The sequence below is a fragment of the Anser cygnoides genome, chromosome Z, assembly GCF_040182565.1.
Source record: "Anser cygnoides isolate HZ-2024a breed goose chromosome Z, Taihu_goose_T2T_genome, whole genome shotgun sequence".
NCBI lineage: Eukaryota > Metazoa > Chordata > Aves > Anseriformes > Anatidae > Anser > Anser cygnoides.
The window spans coordinates 820,723-842,602 of NC_089912.1; the positions used below are offsets into that span (position 1 = coordinate 820,723).

At 38.5% G+C, this 21,880-nt stretch overlaps 2 protein-coding genes across 12 annotated transcripts in view; one reads left to right on the plus strand and one right to left on the minus strand.

The window, feature by feature from the left end:
- The first annotated feature begins 21 nt into the window (after positions 1-21).
- ERAP1 (endoplasmic reticulum aminopeptidase 1) lies at positions 22-16,336 on the plus strand. The gene is made up of 18 exons (XM_013200936.3): positions 22-737; positions 1,265-1,403; positions 2,633-2,767; positions 3,344-3,464; positions 3,809-3,963; positions 4,516-4,629; positions 6,034-6,165; positions 6,724-6,855; positions 7,012-7,095; positions 7,456-7,613; positions 8,116-8,195; positions 8,491-8,674; positions 10,950-11,106; positions 11,194-11,378; positions 12,135-12,296; positions 13,173-13,313; positions 13,422-13,503; positions 14,842-16,336. The coding sequence occupies exons 1-18, from the start codon at positions 250-252 to the stop codon at positions 14,986-14,988; spliced, it is 2,796 nt and encodes a 931-aa protein (XP_013056390.3). The 5' UTR covers positions 22-249; the 3' UTR covers positions 14,989-16,336.
- An 863-nt stretch (positions 16,337-17,199) lies between these two features.
- CAST (calpastatin) overlaps positions 17,200-21,880 on the minus strand; it is a 65,767-nt gene continuing 61,086 nt past the window's right edge. For 8 of the 11 annotated variants that reach the window (XM_048054732.2, XM_066989133.1, XM_048054729.2 and 5 more), the window contains 3 exons: positions 20,823-20,902; positions 19,538-19,604; positions 17,200-18,458 (listed from right to left, as the gene is read on the minus strand). In XM_048054732.2, the coding sequence (XP_047910689.2) occupies positions 19,547-19,604; positions 20,823-20,902 (138 nt within the window). In that variant the 3' untranslated portion in view covers positions 17,200-18,458; positions 19,538-19,546. The remainder of the gene's footprint in view (positions 18,459-19,537; positions 19,605-20,822; positions 20,903-21,880) is intronic. The other 3 variants (XM_048054733.2, XM_048054730.2, XM_048054735.2) reach the window with 1 other exon arrangement.

Genomic DNA, 21,880 nt, shown 5'->3' on the forward strand with positions numbered 1-21,880 from the left:
CCCGCGGCGGGGCTCGGCGGGCGCGGCCCGGCCCGGCCGGCTTCACTTTCGCTTTCCGTCTCGGTGCTGGTCCCTCTCGGTGTCCCCTTTCCTCCCTCGGGCCCTCTCGGTGCCGGCCTCCTCCCTCGGTCCCGGCGGCGGGTCCCGGAGCGCCGAGCGGGGGCTGCGGTCCCGGGGCTGCTCCCCGCCGCAGCATGAGGCGGTGGGTGCGGGGCGGCGTCGCTGCCTCCTCCCTGCACTAGGTCCAAAATGGCAGGGCCGCGCCTGGCCGCCTCGTTCCGGGGCCCGTCTGCCCCAGTGGTGTCCGTGGTGCTGGGCCTGGCCGTGGTGGCTTCTTCTGTCGGTGGTGGGCTCGGCGCTGACAGCAGCGCGCCGTTTCCCTGGGACAGGGTGAGGCTCCCCGAGCACGTTGTCCCGCTGCACTACCACCTCCTCATCCACCCTAACCTCACCACGCAGACCTTCTCGGGGACAGCTGCCATAGACCTGACCGTCACCCGTCAAACCAGCGCCGTCATCCTGCACAGCAAGCGTTTGCGTGTGGCCTGGGCGGCCATCGGGGCGCAGGAAGCGAGGGTGCTGGAGCACCGGGCGCTGGAGCAGGTGGCACTGCTCGCCACCGAGCCGCTGCAGGCTGGCCACAACTACACCGTCACCATCCAGTACGCTGCCAACCTCTCCGACTCCTTCCATGGCTTTTACAAAAGCACCTACAGGACCCAGGAGGGAGAACTCAGGTAATCTTCTTCGTTTTAAGCAATAGATACGTCATCTGAGATGTTACATGTAACTGGTTTTAGGATTTGTTGTCAGCTGCTTTGTAATTTCTCTTTGAAATTATCGGTTGCTGAGGTTCCTGTCAGACACAAAACCCCACCAGATTGTGTAGATAATGGGATATCGCAGAGACTGCCATTCTTTCAGGTAGCCATGGGGTTCTCGGCTGTATCCTTAGCAGGCCTTAATCCACCAACACATCTGTCCATCCTGCAGTGATGTGAGAGGAAGAGTCCGGGGACTTGCTGGGCTCACGACAAGTTGTCTCTTATTCCAGAACCCCTAATCAGGGGTATTGGTCAAGAAACTTTATGTATCCACTTCTGTTCCCCACCACAGACTGAGAAATGGTAATTCTTAGCATGCAAAAGATTTTGAAAGTACGCAAGTTATTTCATAAATGTGAAATTACTTGATTTTCACACAAGGCAGTGAACACTGTGCATGTGAAGGTATGTGGACTAAAGCTTTTCTCTTTTTTCCTTAGAGTGCTTGCAGCAACGCATTTTGAGCCAACATTTGCAAGAATGGCCTTCCCATGTTTCGATGAACCAGCCTTCAAAGCCAGATTTTCAGTTAAGATTAGGAGGGAACCAAAGCACCTCGCGCTGTCCAATATGCCACTTGTAGGTGGATACATTTAATGTTGTGCTGTTGCTTGATGACCTTTAAAAAAGAAAGTAAAAGGAGAACAGAATATCTAGGAAGTTGCTGTTCATGGGAATATTGACCTACAGATTATGGCAGTTCTTTTCTGAGAGTAAATGATTGCTGGTAGTGTTGATACACAGTTATAAAGGAATGCAACAGATGTTGGGTCCAATGGGTTCCTGTTCTCAGCAGTGGTTTGAGAACAATGTAATCTCCCTAACCTTTATTTTACTCATAAAATGCTGTCATTCTTTGTCTTAGATTTTAAGAATTAACATTAAAATGTATCTGAATACAGACATAATATAATTCATGTGTATTAACTTAATTATCCTATTAATCAGGACCTTTTATATATATATATTTTAAAAAAGGTTAATTTGGCCTTCAAAAAAATATCTGTGAAAGGGGAGTATGTGTAATACCTACAAATATTGTTTGCAATTACAAATATGTAGGCATATATAGGAGGGGTCACGTCATACATTTGATCTTACTTTGTGCATAAGAGATTCTTCATAAATTCTTCTGCATTACTGATTCCTGATTTGCCAGGAAACTAACCCTTATAAATGAGGGGACAACACCTCCCCATACACCAAGTACATGTCAAAAAAATGAAGTCTTTTGAAAGTTGGTTTTAAAAAAAAAAAAACAGTTCTTGCACTGAAAAGTGGATAAAATAATGAACTAAGGGTGGGTGCCAGTATTAGTATTTCAGCGTGGCTAAATATACTCCAAGTCTAAATTAGTTACCTAAGACAAATCAAAAGGGAAAACTGGATACCTCAAACAGGTGACTCATTTTGTCATGAAATAGATATCTGACAGAGATGAGTCATTGTTTGGAGTAGTTTATTTCTCTCGTGTGTAACAAGTGATGTTTAGATTTAGACAATTTCTGATCAACTCAAGTGTGATCTTAATTAGATTGATGTGCTGGCAGACACTGAGGAAAATTAAAGCTTTTGAACCAGTACTTTTATTTATCTAGTTTTAGCAATGTTGAAGTAACACTTATGAGTGAAACTACCTGTATGTTTCTGTTTTCTTTCTTTGTGTGGGGACAGGCTGGCATGGGGTTGACTTCTTTCCAACATGTCTTTAAAATTGTCTTAGTGAAACTGAAAAGAAACACATCGATTTTTGGTGCTAAAGTCCTTGTAGGTACTACCGGATGATGAGCTGTGCTTGTCTTTTTTAGATGAAGACTGTGAATATAAATTCATGGCTTGTTGAAGACCATTTTGATACCAGCGTCAAGATGAGTACCTACCTCGTGGCCTTTATTGTTTCAGATTTCAAGTCCATCAGCAAAATATCCAGTCATGGAGTTAAGGTAACTATTCTGATTTTCTAAGAGCTTTTTTTATAACAAAATCTATATGGAAACATATACTGTACTTTCAAGCTAAATCGTTGGATTTATACATCGTGAAGTTTTACATGAACGAGAGGACAGAAAAAAGTTGGCTTTGTAATTGGATGATTAGTTTGCATTAAGACTTTTACTAATTTCAAAAGTTTTTGGTAATATGCTTGCTTTGTATATACTTACATGCATTGGTAATGTTGTTTCATGTAAGATTGTTTGATTAAAGGGAAATTAAATATCGTTTTCTTGGAGAATCAGGAATAAAATAAAACAGTGTTAGTTAAACAACCCTGACATGGTAGGGGATGGAAGCTATAGATGTCCTTTTACGGGCATAGTGGTTCTGGAGGATAAAGTACAATTCTTATTTCTAATTTTGATCATATTTGTATCTGGATTTTTTAAAAATAACTTTTGTATGAGAGCTGTTAGGTAGGTGCTCTACTGTCACTTTTCATGACCACTCACGTACCTGTTAAAGAACAAATTCTGTAAGCTTTTGATGCTGGCATTTAAATACTGCCTGCTTGTTTACTGTAGATTTCTGTATACACGGTACCAGAGAAGATCCACCAAGCTGATTATGCACTGGATGCAGCAGTAAAACTTTTAGACTTTTATGAGGATTACTTCAGCATTTCATATCCCTTACCTAAACAAGGTAAGTGTTAAATAAGTTAATGTATTCAAGAATAGCATTAAGAATAGAGAGTAAAATAGCACAAAATCAATAAATTAGGTAAGACTGGGACAATTTTGGCTCACAGACTTTTAAACTGTCTGCTTCGCATAACTTAAGAGTATATTTAAAAGCTTCACTGAGAACTGAAAATCCTTCTATACAGAACTTTTAAAAAGGTATGTTTTTGCTGTTACATTTAGGAGAGCCCTTAAAGAATGTGTGATGTAGGAGCTGTTGTGAAGTGGGATGAGCAGGTGACTGGGTACTTTATTGGGTAAAATAATCCTAGCAGTTTATTAATGCTTCCCCACCGCCCTCCCCAGATTTAGCAGCTATTCCGGATTTCCAGTCTGGTGCTATGGAAAACTGGGGATTGACCACATATCGGGAATCTGCGTTGTTGTATGACCCTGAGAAGTCCTCAGCATCTTCTAGACTTTGGATTACTATGATAATAGCCCATGAACTGGCTCATCAGGTGAGATTTAGCAGCAACAATAAAGGATCAGAAGGGACCCACAGAGTGGTCACAGCTGTGTGGATGGGGAGATATTTGACATATAGACTGAAAATAGCTGTTTCAGTTTGAGGGTGTTCATATGTGAATCACGAGACTGTTCCCAGAAAAGTCTAGTTGGGCTTCATAGACATGAAGGGCTGTAACCAAAATCTGTTCAGTTCAGTAGCTGTAGTGCTCTGGAGCCTTTGCACCATTGTTAGCCCTTGAAATTAATTGCAAGGCATGAATATAGGTAAAAAAGTTCAGAAATGTTACAGTTTTATATGTGGCTCTCCAATCAAACCTGGTTTATTTATAAAGTTTCATGGAATGGTAGTGGAAACCAGTGCTTTAGAGTATTACCATTAAAATAAGAAATGAAATGGAAAGAGGCCAGAGTAAGCTGTATTAATAAAAAAAATGTGCTTTAAATGTCAGTGACATGTTATAAATTCAATTTCATATCAGTCAGTAGCAGCTTTTGTGAAAAAGTGTGTATTTAAATTAAAATTTTTGTTGTTATTGTTTCAGTGGTTTGGCAACCTAGTTACCATGGAGTGGTGGAATGACCTGTGGTTAAATGAAGGGTTTGCAAAATTCATGGAGTTCGTGTCGGTCAACGTTACCCATCCAGAACTGAAAGTTGTAAGCAGCATTTACTGTATTTTTATTTTATATTTGCATTCTAAGCCCACTAATTTGTAAGGGTGAAGACCAAGCGTGTTTGTGCTGTGAAATAGTTTTCAATTTCTCTTTGAAAGAATCGTCTGATCTTAACTTGAAGTGTAAGAATATTGATTTAATTGTATCTAATAATTTCAGAAAGTGGTGATGGAAGTTAATGATTGCAATCAAAGTATATTCTCTTTTCAAAAGCTTTTTAGACTTCCAAAAGTAAAAAGGCATTGCTAGTCGGTCGAGGGAAGTGATTGGGAAGTGACTCTACTCTGTGCTGGTGCGGTCTCACCTCGAGTACTGTGTGCAGTTCTGGGCACCACAGGACAAAAAGGACGTGAAACTGTTGGAGAGTGTCCAGAGGAGGGCGACGAAGATGGTGAAGGGCCTAGAGGGGAAGACATATGAGGAGTGGCTGAGGTCACTGGGCCTGTTCAGCCTGGAGAAGAGGAGGCTGAGGGGAGACCTCATCGTGGTCTACAGCTTCCGCATAAGGGGGAGTGGAGGGGCAGGCGCTGAGCTATTCTCCTTAGTCACCAGTGACAGGACCCGCGGGAATGGTGTCAAGCTGAGGCAGGGGAGGTTTAGGCTGGACATCAGGAAGAGGTTCTTCACCGGGAGGGTGGTCGCACACTGGAACAGGCTCCCCAGGGAAGCAGTCACTGCACCAAGCCTGTTGGAGTTTAAGAAGCGTTTGGACTGTGCACTTAGTCACGTGGTCTGAATTTTTGGGTAGACCTGTGTGGTGCCAGGAGTTGGACTCAATGGTCCTTATGGGTCCCTTCCAACTCGTGTTATTCTATGATTCTATGAAATTTTTATTTTTTTCATCATGCATAGACAGACTTAAATCCTAATGAAGACCCTCAAATCCTTCCACTAGCTTTAGCACAGGTTCAATATATGAAACTTTGCAAGTATGCCTAGTTCAACCAACGTGAAATGAACAGTGCACTGGGAAGATCTATGCAGAAACTTGCCATAAAACTGCAGTGGAATGATGATGAAGAAATTCACCGTTTGCTTTTTTTTTTTTTTTTTTCCCTTTGGTTTGTTTTGTGGTTACTGACCATTCATTTTGTCATCAAACTGTTGGAACGTGTGCATGTCTTTTTGGAATTATTTTTAAGTCTCACTAGCTGGAGTATTAAAGTTAGTTTAGAAGGGTAGAGGCAGTTTGTCTCTCTATATTACTGTTTCTTTTATTTTTTTTTAATTTTTTTTTTATAAAGCTCAGTAATGCAAACAAAGATATGTTTGGTTTTCCTTATGGGATTTGAACATCATGTAGAATGGACCACAATGTGAACTAACCAGAATTCAGTAGTCACTGTGCAAAAGTTGGTAGTAATAATCATTTTTGCCTCCTATTAGGAAGATTATTTCTTAACAAGATGCTTTGATGCCATGGAAGTGGATGCATTAAATTCATCGCATCCTGTGTCTACTCCTGTGGAAGATCCAGCTCAAATTTTAGAAATGTTTGATGATGTTTCTTATGAGAAGGTAAAATTTGTAACTGATTTTGTTCTCAGTTGTACTGATTGTACTATACATCTGCATTGTACTGATTACAGTCAGTCCTTTATATAAGACATCCCTGAACCATGGTGTTAATATACTTTTTTATATTATTTTTATTTTTATATTCTATCTAATTCCTAGTCCAAAACTCCTGAATGTAGTTCAAATGGTGGTTTCCTGTTCCATCTATAAAAAGAGGAGGTTTTAACCCCTTTTTATCTATTGTGTTTCAATTTAAACATTAAAACATTATTTTAGGTGCTTAAACCAACCGGCATTTTTCACTGGAGCATTATATGGTGCTGCTCTATGTAGTAATTCAAAAAATAATAGCATAGTTTACTCAATCCAAAATATAGTTAAGAAAATATATTTATGAAAGCCAAATTACTGTTTAAATATACATAAAACCCAATTATTTCTTATCAGACAGACATACAAAATTGAAGTGCTGTTTAGGTTAGTCTGAAAATTTTCTGAAAGAAGCATCTTGCTATCTAGGGAGTGGTTTTGTAAACATTTTGTCACACTTTTTTTCAGGGATCCTGTATATTAAATATGTTGAGGGACTACCTGACTGACAATGGTTTTAAAGCTGGACTTGTGCAGTACCTGCAGAAGTACAGCTATCAGAATACAAAAAATGAAGATTTGTGGGACAGTATGACAAATGCAAGTATTTCTTACTCTCTTTTTTTACTTTTTTTTTTTTCCAAATTTCATAGCTTTTTGTGAATAGTGTGTTTTTGTAGTATATATTACTGAGGACTGTGACCAATACTTATGGTAATGATATCAAAAACAGATGACCAAAACTTTCTTCTACAGATTTGTCCCACAGTAGGTAGCGATAAGAGTGAACAACAAGGTGATGGCTTTTGCAGAAGGAACCAACAGTCATCCTCAAATGCAGTAAGCATCTAGTTTTTTACTCATCCGTATTTGGGAGTTTGATATTTATCTGAGTTCTCTCATGTTACTATTCTGTGCTGCCGCATCGGTGTGTGTACAGACAGAAATCCTACCTCTGTGCCTAGGGCTGCCCGGAAAACAGCACTATTTAAAGAGATGTCAATTAACTATGTAAAAGTGTCCAGAAAAAGAACAGCCGGAGTTGTCATTGATATCCCATGTTCCAGTCTAAACTTAACTATGCTGAGCTTACAAATTTGCAGCAGCTTTTATGAAGTTCTTAGCTACTCATTTCATTGTCCATGCACTCCGTCTTCCTCCTCTTCTTATGTATCTTCTTTTTCTCTCACCAACAAACAGCACTGGACTAAAGGAGAGACTCTTGATGTGAGGGCAATGATGAACACTTGGACACTGCAAAAAGGTTTTCCCCTGGTAACTGTCACAGTGAGAGGAAAGAACGTCCACCTGCAGCAGGAGCACTACATGAAGGGCGCAGATTCCCATCCATCCACAGGGTAAAGAAAATGGGAAAATCTCAGCACACAAATCATAATACTCACCTATGGCAAACATAGATATACAATAATAGCTTTCACTGTTGTTTCTTAAGGAATGCTCCTTGAACTGACAGGATGTGAGTCTTTCCCAGTGCAGCTCAAGACAGTGCTACCACTGCAGTAGGTACAGGTGGCCACACCTGGCATGCCTGGCCGAGTTACCGGCAGCTGCACAGCTACGGTGGCCGGGCACCTAGGTGAGCTGTGTGAACTCCTACTGGGACACGCCAGTGGAACTAGGCTTGAAAGTCCATATTGTTGCAGCTTCACTGTTAATGATCTCCCAAGCAAATTAAATTAGGGCTAGTTAGGTGCATGTGGTTCTGCACCAAAATAAAGAGACATGAGTGCAGGTCATTGCTGTCATCCTGCAGGTAAAAGATACTCATCACCTGTTAGACTGGGCCATGTTGGAGAAGCTTTTGCGGAGTTCTTTCATTAAATTTCTGTTTTGCATTAGGTACTTGTGGCACATTCCACTAACCTACATTACGAGCAAATCTGACACTGTGCAAAGATTTTTGATGACAACTAAAACAGGTAATTTATTTGATTAATTATAAGTGATTAATTTATTCTAAGTTTTCCTGTAAGATTTTTAGCTTTGCATGTGTTTTTTTGCAGAATTGACGACTAGTACACTAGTACTGATTGACTACTAGTACAAGACAAATGATTTTTTGTCATCTCAATTGCATCACTATAATAATCTCTTAGTATATTCAGGTTTCATGTTATAGTTTTTACTTAAATCTCTGAAGTGAGACTATTATTGGGTATAATATTAGAGTGATTTTGAATCACTAATAAAAAGGAGTTATATTTTTGTTTGTAGATGTCATTATCCTTCCGGAAGAGGTTGAGTGGATCAAATTCAATGTGTACATGAATGGTTATTACATTGTGCACTATGAAGATGACGGATGGGATCATCTGATCAACCTTTTGAAAGAGAACCATACAGCGATTAGCAACAATGACAGAGCAAGTCTCATTAACAACATATTCCAGCTTGTAAGGTAAGGCATGCTGTGCTAGTCAAAAACAATACAAACTGCATTCATGAGTATATACCACTAAAGGAGTGTTGATTACATATACATTTTTCATTAAATCATTCAAATAGGAGCATGTTCTTCTCTTGCTTACAGCAATGTAAACCCGGGATTTCTCATTTGCAGTGGCCTTATCCAAGTGTATTTAATGAAGCAGACAAGAAGACATAATCCTCATGGTCTGTGAAGTGTTTGAAACAGGATGTAACTTACTGTTTGAGTCTTGTTTTGAAAAGGGAGATTGGGAGTGAAGTTCTCAGTGAAATTCTGCATTTGCTATGTTGACTTAGTGTCACATGGTTTAATTGTAACTTCAGAGTTCAGCTTTCACAGTGAAGTGGTAAATACATGTGTAGTATTGATAATAATGACCTGTTTATTGTGGTAATGAGGTCTTTCACGCAAGATTACAAGAATTACAAGAAATACTAAGAAACTGAGTCGACATCCTATTTGCAAGTTAAGGCTTTCTTTAAGATAAGGTAATTCTTCTTAATGTGTTGTCACACTAATTCTCCTCAGCTTGGATTTAACTAGTAACACTTTTACACCATGAAGACATTGAGAGTGTAAACATGGCACACATTTGGTTAAGTGAAAAATATGGGTTAGGACATGGAGCTGTCAGAGGTCATAGCAGTAAAAGTTATGTTTTCTGCTGCTAACATTGGGCTAATGATTGCATACAAAATGGAGCATGTATCTGTTTTTGATAAAACTTTGTTTTTCTTTGAATATTTTCTTCATATAATTTTCTGCTAAAATTTTAGCTTCTGAGGAAGCTCAGTAGATGTGGACACTTAGTGTCTTGATTACAAGTGTTCTTCTGAGTACCCAAAATGCTCATCAGCACATCTTCATGCAACCTATTAAATCTCTCAGTCAAGATTTTGCAAGTGAGCTAGTGCTAGGAGAGCGTTTATGTGGAAATACTGATGTTCTCTAGGACTGTCAAATCTTTGTCCTGTCCTGCATCACAGGTAGCTGTGCTTTCTCTCCCTCAAGTTCAAGAAGGGGGAGCATGGAAGTAATATTATAACTTCCCTTGTCCAGCTGGTGAGCAAAAACGCAATTGAGTAGGTGGTAGGGCATACAATCTCTTACTCTGTAATTCAGTGGAGTTTTTTAGACTGTTTTTCAGTAGACATTCCAGGAAAGACACTGTTTCCATTTGTCAATTAGAAACAAGGCTCTTACAGTAATAAAAATGTGCTAGAATTATAGCTACGGTTAGTCTTAGTGCTGTGGATGTTATTACAAAAAAGCGTGTCTTAGAGGTGTTCTGCAAACAAAATCTGCAACAGGTGTGTATACTCAGAGAGGCAAAGAGAACCAAAGAACCAAATGCATTAATTGCTGATCTTACAGCATTCAAGAAAAAAGGCGGTAAGGAGAGCTGGAAGACAATCACATGAATCTGAGGTGGCAGCTCATAAAGAGATGCCAGCGGGGCTAGTCAACTTTTTCATCTGGACAGCGGAAGAAAGGTTTTTATAGTTCAAAGTTTGAAGAGAAAAGGGGAGCCTGAAGAAAGATTGCTTATTGCGTTCAAGAAGCTTAGAGAAGAAAGGAAGAAGGGACAATTAGAGATGCAAATTAGGTTAAACTTGGTTCCTTTTAAGATGGGTGACTGGTATTTTGAAGAAGAGAAAGGTGAATAAGGACAAAATGAGAACGTATATGGGGAGATAGCATGGGCAGAAAGAAGCAGAAAAAAGGTTTCACAGAAGGATAAAAAAATTACCAGGATGAAGTGAAGTAAGTCCTCTTCCATTTTCTCTATTTTCTCTTGTACTAAGTAATTGAGGTATATCCTGGCACACATAGAAGGCTTGAGCTGTTAGTTAAAGTGAAGAACCAGCTGGGATTATAGCTGTGAGGTTTTACTACAAGAGAGTAAGTACCCGCGTGTCAAGCTAGAAAGGTGTTACAGAGGAAGTAAGTTCAGTGATTGGATTTCTTCTGTATGTATATAGAGCAAAATGAGGAGACAGCAAGAGAGAGACAGTGCTTTGATGACCACGGGACAGGCAAAAAAGTGGGTCTTACTAATAACATTCCCTTACAGTCCATTTCTTAGTTCAAAGACTGGATATTAGGTTTCATAGCTTATGTTACTTGCTCAGCCACATTTGACTTCTAAAAACAAACCTAGAAAACTGTGTCTTGGATTTTGCTTTTACGTTTGTTTTGTAAGCTTAATTGCAACTTCTTTTATCCCCTCTCTTCTTCTCTTTAGAATAAAAAAATTGCCAATTTCTAAAGCTTTTGATTTAACTTTATACCTGAAACGGGAAACACAAATCATGCCTGTACTCCAAGGTATGAATGAGCTGATTCCTATATACAAGCTGATGGAGAAGCGGGATATGGAAGATACAGAAAAACAGTTAAAGGTAACATTTTAAGTATCTAGAGTTTCATGACTCTGCCTGTACCTTGTAAAAAGCGCTTTATATATCATTTTTATTGTCTTATTTTAGGAGTATATAGTCAATTTATTTAAAGACCTAATTGACAAACAGCTTTGGAGTGATGACGGCTCAGTGTCTGAGAGAATGCTTCGGCAGTCCCTGCTGCTCTTCGCATGTATGCGCAGATACCAGCCGTGCGTGGACAAAGCAGAAGAGTATTTCTTGAAATGGCAGAAATCCAATGGAACCTTGAGGTCTGTTTTGCAAATAACTGTTTTTTCTTATACTGTCTTTTCTGATACTCTAATTATAGTAAAGGTAATTAAGAAAGAGCTGAAATGCAGTCCTCTAAGCAATATGAAATTGAGTCTTTTTAGTTCTGTATCTCATACTTTAAATTTTCACTTCCTTCACGTGTTGGTGAATATTATATACCCAAACTAGCACATATGTCATGTGGTACTCCCCAGCTTGTCTTCTTAGATATGTGAAAAAGATCTTCTTTGAAAAATTCTTCTTAGAAAAGTGAAAATTACATGTAAATATATTCCTTCCTGTATCTGTCTGGAGACTGCTCTATAAAAATAGGTAGCTACTGTTCATGACATTTGTGTAATTTGTGCTTCTCGGCATGACATAAGAACTCTCTAAAACACCCTCCAAAACATCTCTGAGAGACTGTTCTGGGCAGGCCACAGAAGACTGTGTTGGTATCCAGCTGGGCTTAAATACAAGGTAGACAGGAAAGGAATATACAAAATAAGTAAGAAAGAAAAAATAAAGGAATGAGTCAAGTATTTCTGGAAATCGTTTCCAGGGCAGGAACACTACTGTGATACAGCCTGATATATTTAACTGTTTCCCAGCAATAAGGATCACTAATACCCATGAAGGACCAGTATTTTTAAGAAACTGTTATGTCAGTTGATGTATGATGATGTCGAGGTTGTATTTCTGCAAACATGCCTAAATATGACATGGAGAGTAACTTGGTGTTCAATTTGTTGTAGGTTGCCAGCTGATGTGAAGACAGCAGTGTATGCTGTTGGAGCACAAACATCTGAAGGTTGGGATTTCCTCCTTAGTAAATACAGACAGCACTCATTCAGCATAGATAAAAGTAAAATTGAATTAGCTCTCAGCCTCACCAGAAATAAGGACAAACTTCAGTGGTGAGTAGTGTGTTACACAAGAACAGAAGTGTGTTTTGGGGTGAAAAACCAAATACTGACACAGGAACTAGTATCGCTCAGTCTTGTTACATAGCTGTTGAATTTCAGGATTTATAAAATGCTTTACAGATTTTATACACTAAGAGCAAGTGGCTGTAGCATTTCATTTAAGGGTTTTAGTGCCAGGAGTCAATGTGCTCAGCATTGCAGCAGCAAATTGGGATGAAATATAAACCTGCTCAAATACCTTGTCTTTGCTTGACAGACACTTCATTGTTTACCTTTTTAGTTATCTTGGTTACAGGTGCATATACTCTGTTTCTTACAAAAATGTGTGTTTTCCCACTTTTGAGAAAACTGAGTGTTACTGAAGTTTTCAGATATTCAAACCTTCAAAGCTTGCATTCTGTAAACCTGCTTTCTGCCTTCTGGTGGGGGTTATGGAATGTCACGCTCATTTAGCATGTAGCTATATAGCTGTTTCATAATGTTATTTTTTGTATTTGCTGTTCTTTGGACATGTTAGTCACGAGTTTGCAAGGCCTGAATATTCCACTGACGGTGTAGAACAAATTTATTTCCTACAAGGGATTAGGGAGGTTCCTGTTAAGTTGGAAACTTTTGAGTAGAATCAAAATGTAGACTATTCTTATAATTTATATTCAGCATGCAGGTCTATTAAATAGTTGTAATTATGAAGGTAATAGTAACGGGAAGGATGGATATACATTGTAAAAAATTGGTAGTAACCCAACAGTGTTGGGACCTTTAGAAATGTGAACTTTATAAACAGCAGAAAACACTAAGCAAGTAATCATTTTGTCATTTTTATCTTTACTGGTGTAAACAACTTCCATATCTATTATTAATTCTTAGGTTACTGGATCAAGGTCTCCGTGGTGACATCATAAAAACTCAGGATCTTCCATACATTATTGTGTATGTTGCCAGAAACCCATCTGGCTATCACCTTGCTTGGACGTTTTTAAAGGAAAATTGGGAGAAAGTCGTAGAAAAGTAAGGAACATGTGTTGTTTCACTGCTGCCTGTACCCAATTGTACTTTAAAGTGTTATTTTCTACCAAACTGTAGGTTTTCTGAGTGTAGGTTATTCTTTTTTGACAGATTTGAACTCGGTTCACATTCCATAGCGACCATTGTCACTGGAGTGACAAATCAGTACTCAACTAGGCCACAGCTTGCACAGGTAAGCCATTCAGATTAGCTGTTCTGGTTTTAAAAAGTAGTTGTAGTTTAACTGAAACAAAACTCTGGTTTAAATTTTAACATCTTAAAAGCATGACTAGTTACGAAGTATTAGAATAATACCCTGTGTTTTCCTTGAGCTTAATTCCTTGAGGCAGAGCATTAAGCCAGTGGCAAGGAGAAAGATGGAATTTGTTTAAGCAGTGGACTTGGATGCAGAGTATTCACGTATGTATGTGTATGTAATATTCATGGCTGTCTTCTGGAGAGTACTGAGGAAAAATAAGAACAAAAGTAGGTCTTCTCACCGAGCAGACTGAAGGGCAAATGCTGAAGGGCAGTGATAAGTATAGTGTGCTCTATGTCTGCTGCTCCAGGGATAATTCTCCATGCTTCTGGATATTACCATATGATAATCATTTTGTCCACCTATTCCACTTCTGTCAAGTGTCAAAAAAACAAACAAACAAAACCAAGACTGGTCAGTGTGCAGATTCAAAGTCCTAAAATGGGATCCCTGACCATTTTTTGGAAGCTGAAATCCAGATTTCCTGGTTTGGGTCAAAACAGAGGCAGAAATAATATGACCACATTAAGTACAAAATGAAAGAATATAGGGAGCAGTGCATTCTTTTGTACTTCATTCTCACCACTCGTTTTAAATCCAAATGGACTCTGACAGTGTGTCAATAGAATGCTACAGCAGTGCCATGGGCTGCAAGGACGTTTCTGTGCCCTACCTGGAAATGTATCTGTGCATCTCCCTAGGATCTGCAGGACTTATGACATGAGAGTCACTGTGAACACACTGGCAGACAGACAGGAAGTATAAGGAGAGAGAAAATCCAGCAATTCTTTTCCATGTATTCTACGTGTACCTTTTGTGTAGTTTGTACAACTATTTGCGTCTTGCATCCTGTGTATATTAGCAGGGACTGTTTCAGTTCACAGCCTGAGACGTTACTTGAACTGCCAAGTGAAGGCGTGTTACCAACCAAGCAGCCAGGAGGCAGAGTAGGGGATGCATTTTCTTCTCTGGTGAAGTCTATACAAAGACAGACACTGCTGTCCAAAGGTTTGTTGAATGAGCAAGAACCAGACAGATTCCCTTGCACAACAGTTTGTCACTTCCTGCAACTGCTTTTTTATAATCTAATGTTAAATGTAATCTTCATCAGTTTGTGAGATTGAGTCAGTATCTTTTTGAAGGTTTTGAAATTTTTAAGATAATTTCTCATGTCAGGTCAAATATCACAAATATCCTGCTACTCTTCCTGTGAAAATAAGAGACAGTGCTGCCTCTTCATCAGCTCTCCTTCCACATTTTTTTATTCAACAGGTTAAAGAATTCTTCGGTTCTCTGGAGGAAAAAAGTGCACAGCTTCGTTGCATCCACCAAGCTATTGAAACCATTGAGGACAATATACAATGGATGGATAGAAATTTTGAGGATATCAAAACATGGCTGCAAAAGAATCACCTATAAATTAGGATAACTTATTTTTGTCAAAAACAGTTGTAAGGCACTGAAAATTCATAGGAATAGCAGCAGAGCAATTTTAAAAGTTAGTTTCTCTAGAGGGCATGCTAAGTCTGCACTATTCCTCTTGCTGCTGACTGAAAATATTCTTGTATTTTTAGGTAATGTTAAGGAAATGAGCATGCATTTTGTGTGCAGAAAGTCTGAATCTTATTTTAGATGATTAATCTGTTGGTTTTAGCTGGAAATTTTGCTTTTAATTATTCCTTTTACACCTGATTGAAGTGCAACTGCTACCATAATTATTCACTGATGTTTAAGAGGACAGGTAGTCATTTGTAACGGGCTTTATTTCTTATCTCTAAGGATTGTAAGCGATTGTAAGGATTGTAATTACTGCGAGAACAGATGAATATTATGTGCTAAGAAGGTGTTATGATGTGCTTATATTACTTAAGAAATGAGCTGAAGTTTTGGAGGTTTTTGTTTTTGTTTTTTTTTTAAAGACCCAGTACTGAATGAATTTCTTCTCTGTTCACCTATGAAAATTTCTCAATTCCAGTACTAGTATTTAAAAAAAAAAAAATCCACCTGTTATCATAAGTGGCTAAAACACTTGATTTCTTTGCCTTGACAAACATATCCTTGATGTGATTCATTAGCTTTTATTTTCTCTGGCTGAAGCAGCCAGTAACTGTAACAAAGACTAAGACTTAAGGGAAAAAAAAAAAAGCATGAGGTGGAATAATCATAACCTTTCAATTGTGCCTTGTCCCCTTTTCTCTCTGTTAGAAATAATACCTGCCCAAGAAGTAGGAACCTACTTTCTGAGAGCTCAGAAGGGCTTTTGAATTCTGCTACTGAAGGACAAAAGTTCTGTCACAGCATTGTAGAAAAAACAGTTTCCCTCTGCTTTCTCTAGCCATTTACATATAAGGAATCTTGTACCTCATAGCACATTAAGGAAATGCATTCTGAAAAGGCTGTGTACCCTGTTTACCAAAATTTAGGAATTTTTCAGATCTGTAATTCAGATTGACTTTCAAGTTTTGCATTCTAATGAATAGCTGATGTTTAGTTCTTGTCTTACAATGCCAGTGGAACTTTGCAAAGCTACTACAGTACTGTACTGTTGTATGATGTAGTAGACAGGTACACAGCTTGACTAAAACACAGTTCCTTTTGTGGTGGGATGTCTGGATGACTATCTAGTCTTGCAGTAACTGAAAACAAGTAGGAGGTGTTGAGACCAACTATTTCAGATATTGATGACTGCTGCTTGCTTTAAAAAGGTTTCAGAGCAAACTGAGAAGGCAAATTAATAAAAAGCAATATTTATATGTTTCTACATAGAGTACGTCATTTCTGTATGTTCTTTTCTTTTGCTATTGTAAGCAGTAACTAACAAAGCAGAAACCAGCAATAACTGCTTCATCTTTAGCTGCAGGTATTTCTTTTTGTTTCTCAGCTGTGGGAGAAAAAATAGATTTCCGAGACTTCCCCATAACACAGTCCCCCCCCCCCTTTTTTTTTTTGAATCAATTCAAGCATAAATCCAGATACACTGCGCCCCTCTCTATGGTACAAAGACAGTTATTTAGAGACAGGTATGGTGATTTCATTGTGTCACTTCATACAGATCAATCATTAACCAACATTTTTGACGTGTAGATGTTTGCATCAAGAAGAAAGCTTGCAAACAAAGCTAGAATCACATAATACTGAAATTATTATGTACATAGACAAGAGAATCTTAACACTTACAGGGATGCCTGCAGAGTTCAAAAACTTCATTAAAACAAAATATTTCTTCTGTCGCTTAAGAATGACTGTTAATCACTAGTATGTATTACGTCTCAAATTTTAACTGGATTTTTTTCAGCAAAATAGTCACTTCATCTTGTTTCTTAAAATCCTTGTGCATACCCATTTAGCTCTTCCAGGCCTGAAGCCCCATTTGGCCCTATTTAGCTTCTAAATAGCATTAGAAATCAAGGGGAAGGGGGGAAAAAAACTGCAGCTGGATCCTGATCAGATTGGTGGGGGCTCCATAAAGCACCTCTGACAAGTATTTCGCAGATGCTTTTTAAACACATTAGATTCAGTTTTAACAGGCCAATATATAAAAATTTTTAAATCATTTCTGAGCTTTTTTTGCCTTCCTATATCTGTTCACATTAACAGCTGTAGTAAATAAAAAAGTTACAAACATCACAGTGCATTCTTAAAAACTTTATTAGTGTGACACAGGTTCTCAGTACAGATTGTTAAGTACAGTCAAAATTCTGTTTATCCTCCAACATAAATCTCAAGGCCACCTGTCTGCCACACTACATTCTAGAATCAGCTATTGGAATCATTACAAATATTGGCCCTAGTATGATCTTCCTCTGTAAACTAATGGTGAAGCAGTATGTGTGTAAGATGTGCAAAAAGATGTTTTAAGAATTATGAAGACAGAGGAAAACAAATGGAAGAACTTGGCACACCTAGGTCCCAAAAGCTCTACCTGTAACAGACATACTAGAGGCCCGCTCTTGCCTGTTGTCCTGAAGACCAGGTGAATACAACGCTCCTTGCTGCATTAATTTGTTCTATTTCTGCATTCCCTTCTGGAGTATGAGGAACAGAAGTAAGGACTAGAAACTGTGAAAAAAAGCAAACACAAAACTGTCCATCTTTCAACCTGAATTTCTCTTAATATCTGCTAAGGCTTATGTACTTTATTTTTCTGTTTTGTGATGATAATGGTATCAGTGGTACACAGCAAATTTTTATCTTTTCAGTCCAAGAGACTCCTGAAATTATACAAGAGCAGTACAGATGCGGTTGGAAATCAAAAAAAAAAAAAATCCTTATCGGTGTCGTTTTGCAGTTGTTTTAACAGCAGCTAAGGCATCATCAAAAATACCTGCTTTACTATTAGAATGCGCTTGATGAAGCGGTTAATCCCCAGGTTTTTGCTCTTTAGATAACCACAGTTTACCTCTGGTTTCTTACCAAGAACTTAGGAAAGACTGTATACAGCCATGCTGAGGTGGGCTGATGATAACTAAAGCTCATTATATTCCAGAATGCTTAATATATTCACTGCAATGCTAAAAATGCTAGCACATATGACTTCTTGGGAGATTTAGAGGCACTATGCGGAGATTATGTGCAAAAGTCTGCATTTTTTTTTTTTTGGCTTTGCTATTAGTTTCTGAAATATATTTCTTACAAATATAAAGCATCCTTTCCCTCTGAGATCTGAAGAAAATTACAAAAAAAAAAAGTATATCAGTACAGTAAAGTGAAAGGCTAGGAAAAAAAATCTTAATCTACTACTGGAAAAAAAGAAAACATGAAAAAAGTCCAGAAAATACCACTGTACAAAAAACATCTAGAATAGCTACATGCTTTTTGCTTCAGCTTTTGTTCTTCAGCAATAATTATCCCCAATAAAAAGAAGTCTTTTCACATCAAGTGCCAAGATCCTGAGGGGGAGGAAAAAAAGAAATGAAAGAGTTAAGAACATTAACTTGGGAAAAAAATGCAAAATAAATCTGTGAAGGATAATGAGAAACAAATACCTAGTGACAGAAAGAAATCCAGCAAGAAGAAATATCAAAAGAGAGGAGGTATTTTTTCAAAAGTGATACTGCAGTAAGTGCAGTAAGATTGGCAGTTCACTGCTGATACGGAGCAATGATGCATCTTGGTCTTCCCTAAATCTTCCCAAAGGATTTAGCTCCATCTAATTACCGATGCTCTCTTACGAATTAAATCTGCCTCTCGAGTCAGAGGGCTGCAGCTCCTCTGGAGGAATTAGAACCCTCCTGGCTAGCACTCAGATGAATGGAGACATACTCTGTGTGCCTTTACCTTTCTCCTGCACACCCCATTAAACTCGCTTGCCTAAAGGACTTTTATCAGGCATCACAGTGTGGTTAGGACGATACTTTCATGAACTAAAGATGATGAGGAAAGACTAATTACTTGCACTACAGGGGTGATCAAGCTGAACAGAAAGAAGTACACAGTGGCAGTGGAACATGTACACTGAACAAGGCTGTATTTGTGCCAGGAAAACCAAGAACAGAACACTGAAACCTGCTATACCTGTCAGCATAGCTGTGAGCTTTTTTTTTTTTATTTTTTAAAATGTGTTCTGGATGCTGTTCCAAAATTAGCCTGGTGGAGACATAATCTCACTGTCCTAAAGACAAAAACAACCAGTTGAAATGAGCTTGGTCTATATAAATTCTATGTAAAAGGTCTTACTATGGAAGCAGTATGCAATGGTTTCTAATTCTTAAAATTACATCTATTTAAAAAAATTTAGCTACAGAAGGTAATTATGTACAAACTGTAGTGACAAAGGATGAAAAAAATAGTAAGGCCTTTTCTGCATAGGATTATGTATTGAAGTTCAAAGTCATTCCAAGTGTTTTCTGTAAGAGTTTCTCTACACACATCTTGGTTTCAGTTAAGGCTGTTATAAAATCTAACTTTAGTGACACTAGCGAGAGTTATCTTTATGGTAGCTCAGAGAACAGATAAGAAGAAATCTCACCCAGTAACGTTAACGTTTAGCTTGTTTTCTGCTTCTCAGATTTGCTGCTGGAGGACCGTCCCTTTGCCTACAGAAGAGCAAGAGAAGTAAGAGATAGTAAGAAACTAAACTAAGCTAAAATCTGAAATAAAACAGTGACAGATATCATCAGAAATTATAGTTCAGCTGTAAATACAATCTGCATTTGAAATACAGATGGTTCAAAAAGAGTATTTGTAACTTCTATGGTATATATTCGTTTTTCCTCTGTCGTTTTATTTCAAATAACAAGATCCATGGCTGACCTCTTCATTCCCTATTTCTCAACTTCTTTTTATGCATTTAAGTAATCCAGTCACTACGAAGAACCTTAAAAAAAAACAACATATCCTTCTGAAGAGGAGTTAAAGACCTTCCAATTTTAAACTGAAAACTTTAAGACACTTCGGATACTACACAAAAGTAAGTAATGGCCAGTCCACAGTAAACAAAAATCCCATCACTTACAGTTTATAAAACAAAATTTCCAGGATAGATGTTACCATCTGATTCAGACATCTATGTGCACATACTCTATGAAAGAACAACTTGATGTAAAAAGTTTCAGCCTTACCTAAATCCCCCCCCTTTTTTTTTTTTAAATATAGAAACAACTGCTTTCCTTTTCCCATAGATTCATTCTGTGTAATTACAAATATATGTAAGCTTTAATTTCATTCGTTTTTTAAAATAAATTATAAGAACTTGAGTAAAGGACATGTAGTTGAAAGAATACATTCTAATAACTTTCAGAATTCTGTTATTTGAAATTGACAAGATACTCCAGTATTAGCATTTTACGTTTATGCTCATTATATACACAGGGAGCACCTCTTGTGCTGAGTGCAGAACACTGGGTTTTACAAATCAAAAAGATGAAGAAATGGAAAGAGGTGAGAAACCACTGTAGAATAAAGAGATAAATGAGAGAAGTGACAGGGATCCAGAGGCAGTTATAGTGAAGTCCGAGTTTTAGATAGCAAATACGGGAATAAGCATTCTGTGGAACATACACTGATCCCACTGTACAAGAACGTATTCAGTTCAAAATAATGATGGTTTTAGGCCCCATTTATCCAAAATCTCCCTTGAAATAGACAGGTGCTTCTGTCTTACGTGCATGCTTACATAAATGTCTCAAATTGGACATAGTGCTCATAATTCTCCCCAGAGTGCTATTACATCATATAAATCTAAATTTCATGTTTGTCTTTCACAATTATAGTGTATGTTAACACTGACTGTTCATATTTTAATATATTTCTACCGTTTTAGGATCCTTGGGTTTTCTTTCATCCTTAGGTGCTGGTTTAGTGGTGATGGTTTCCTTTCCACTTTTGTCCTACACTCCAAAGAAAAAAATAATTACAGTTACAAACAGATCAGATAATTGATGACTCCTACTCGGACATTTGTCATAACACATTATTTTTAATGTATGGATACAAGATGCGTACATACAACTACTGTCTTAATCTACATGAAACCGGAATTTGGATCCTTGTTGAATACTGTCCCGCAGGTGCCGTGTCACAGCACTCAGGATCACCTGCTCCGTAACCTGCCCTGATACCGACGTCAGACTGACAGGCCCGTAATTCCCTGGAAAGTCCTTCCAGCCCTTCCTGTCGCCTGGAGGCACGTCTGCCAGCCTCCAGTCCGCTGGGGCCTCCCTCGCTAGCCAGAGCTGCTGGTGAATTATTGAAAGTGACTTGGTGCGTACTTCAACCATCTCCTTCAGTACCCTTGGGTGAATCCCACCCAGCCCCATGTACTTAGGATTGCTCAGACAGAACGTGTAGGAGGTACCTTGCAGTTTCCCAGGGGATTACAGGGTCTCCATCTCACTCCCCATCACAACCTTCCAACTCCCAGGGTTGGTACCCTGAGAATCATTGGCCTTTCTAATAAAGACTGAGGCAAAAAAGGCATCAATTACCTTATCCTTTTCTTCACCTTTCATCACTATGTTTCCCCTCACATCCAACAAAGGATGGGGATTCTACTCAGTCTTCCTTTTGCTGGTAACATATTTATAAAAGCATTTTGGCTGTCTTTTACTGCAGTAGCCAACCTGAATTCTAGGTGAGCTTTAGTTCTTCTGTTTGTCTCCCTGCACAACTTAGCGACAGCTCTACAACTCTCCTAAGTTGCCTGCCCCTTCTTTCAGGGTCCACAAACTCTTTTTTCTTCCTGAGCTCGTTAAGAAGCTCTGTTCAGCCAGGCTGGTCTTCTCCCCTGCTGGCTCAACTATTGGCACACTGGGACGGCCAGTTCCTGTGTATTTTACTTCGTTCTCGAAAAAGGTCGATCCTTCCTGGACTC

What these genes read in the sequence shown, in the direction of transcription:
- ERAP1 (XM_013200936.3), top strand. Translation starts at nt 250, where the DNA reads ATGGCAGGGCCGCGCCTGGCCGCCTCGTTCCGGGGCCCGTCTGCCCCA. An exon ending in TGTGGGACAGTATGACAAAT is followed by an intron (nt 6,856 to 7,011) that starts GCAAGTATTTCT and finishes TTTCTTCTACAG; the next exon opens with ATTTGTCCCACAGTAGGTAG. An exon ending in AACATATTCCAGCTTGTAAG is followed by an intron (nt 8,675 to 10,949) that starts GTAAGGCATGCT and finishes TCTTCTCTTTAG; the next exon opens with AATAAAAAAATTGCCAATTT.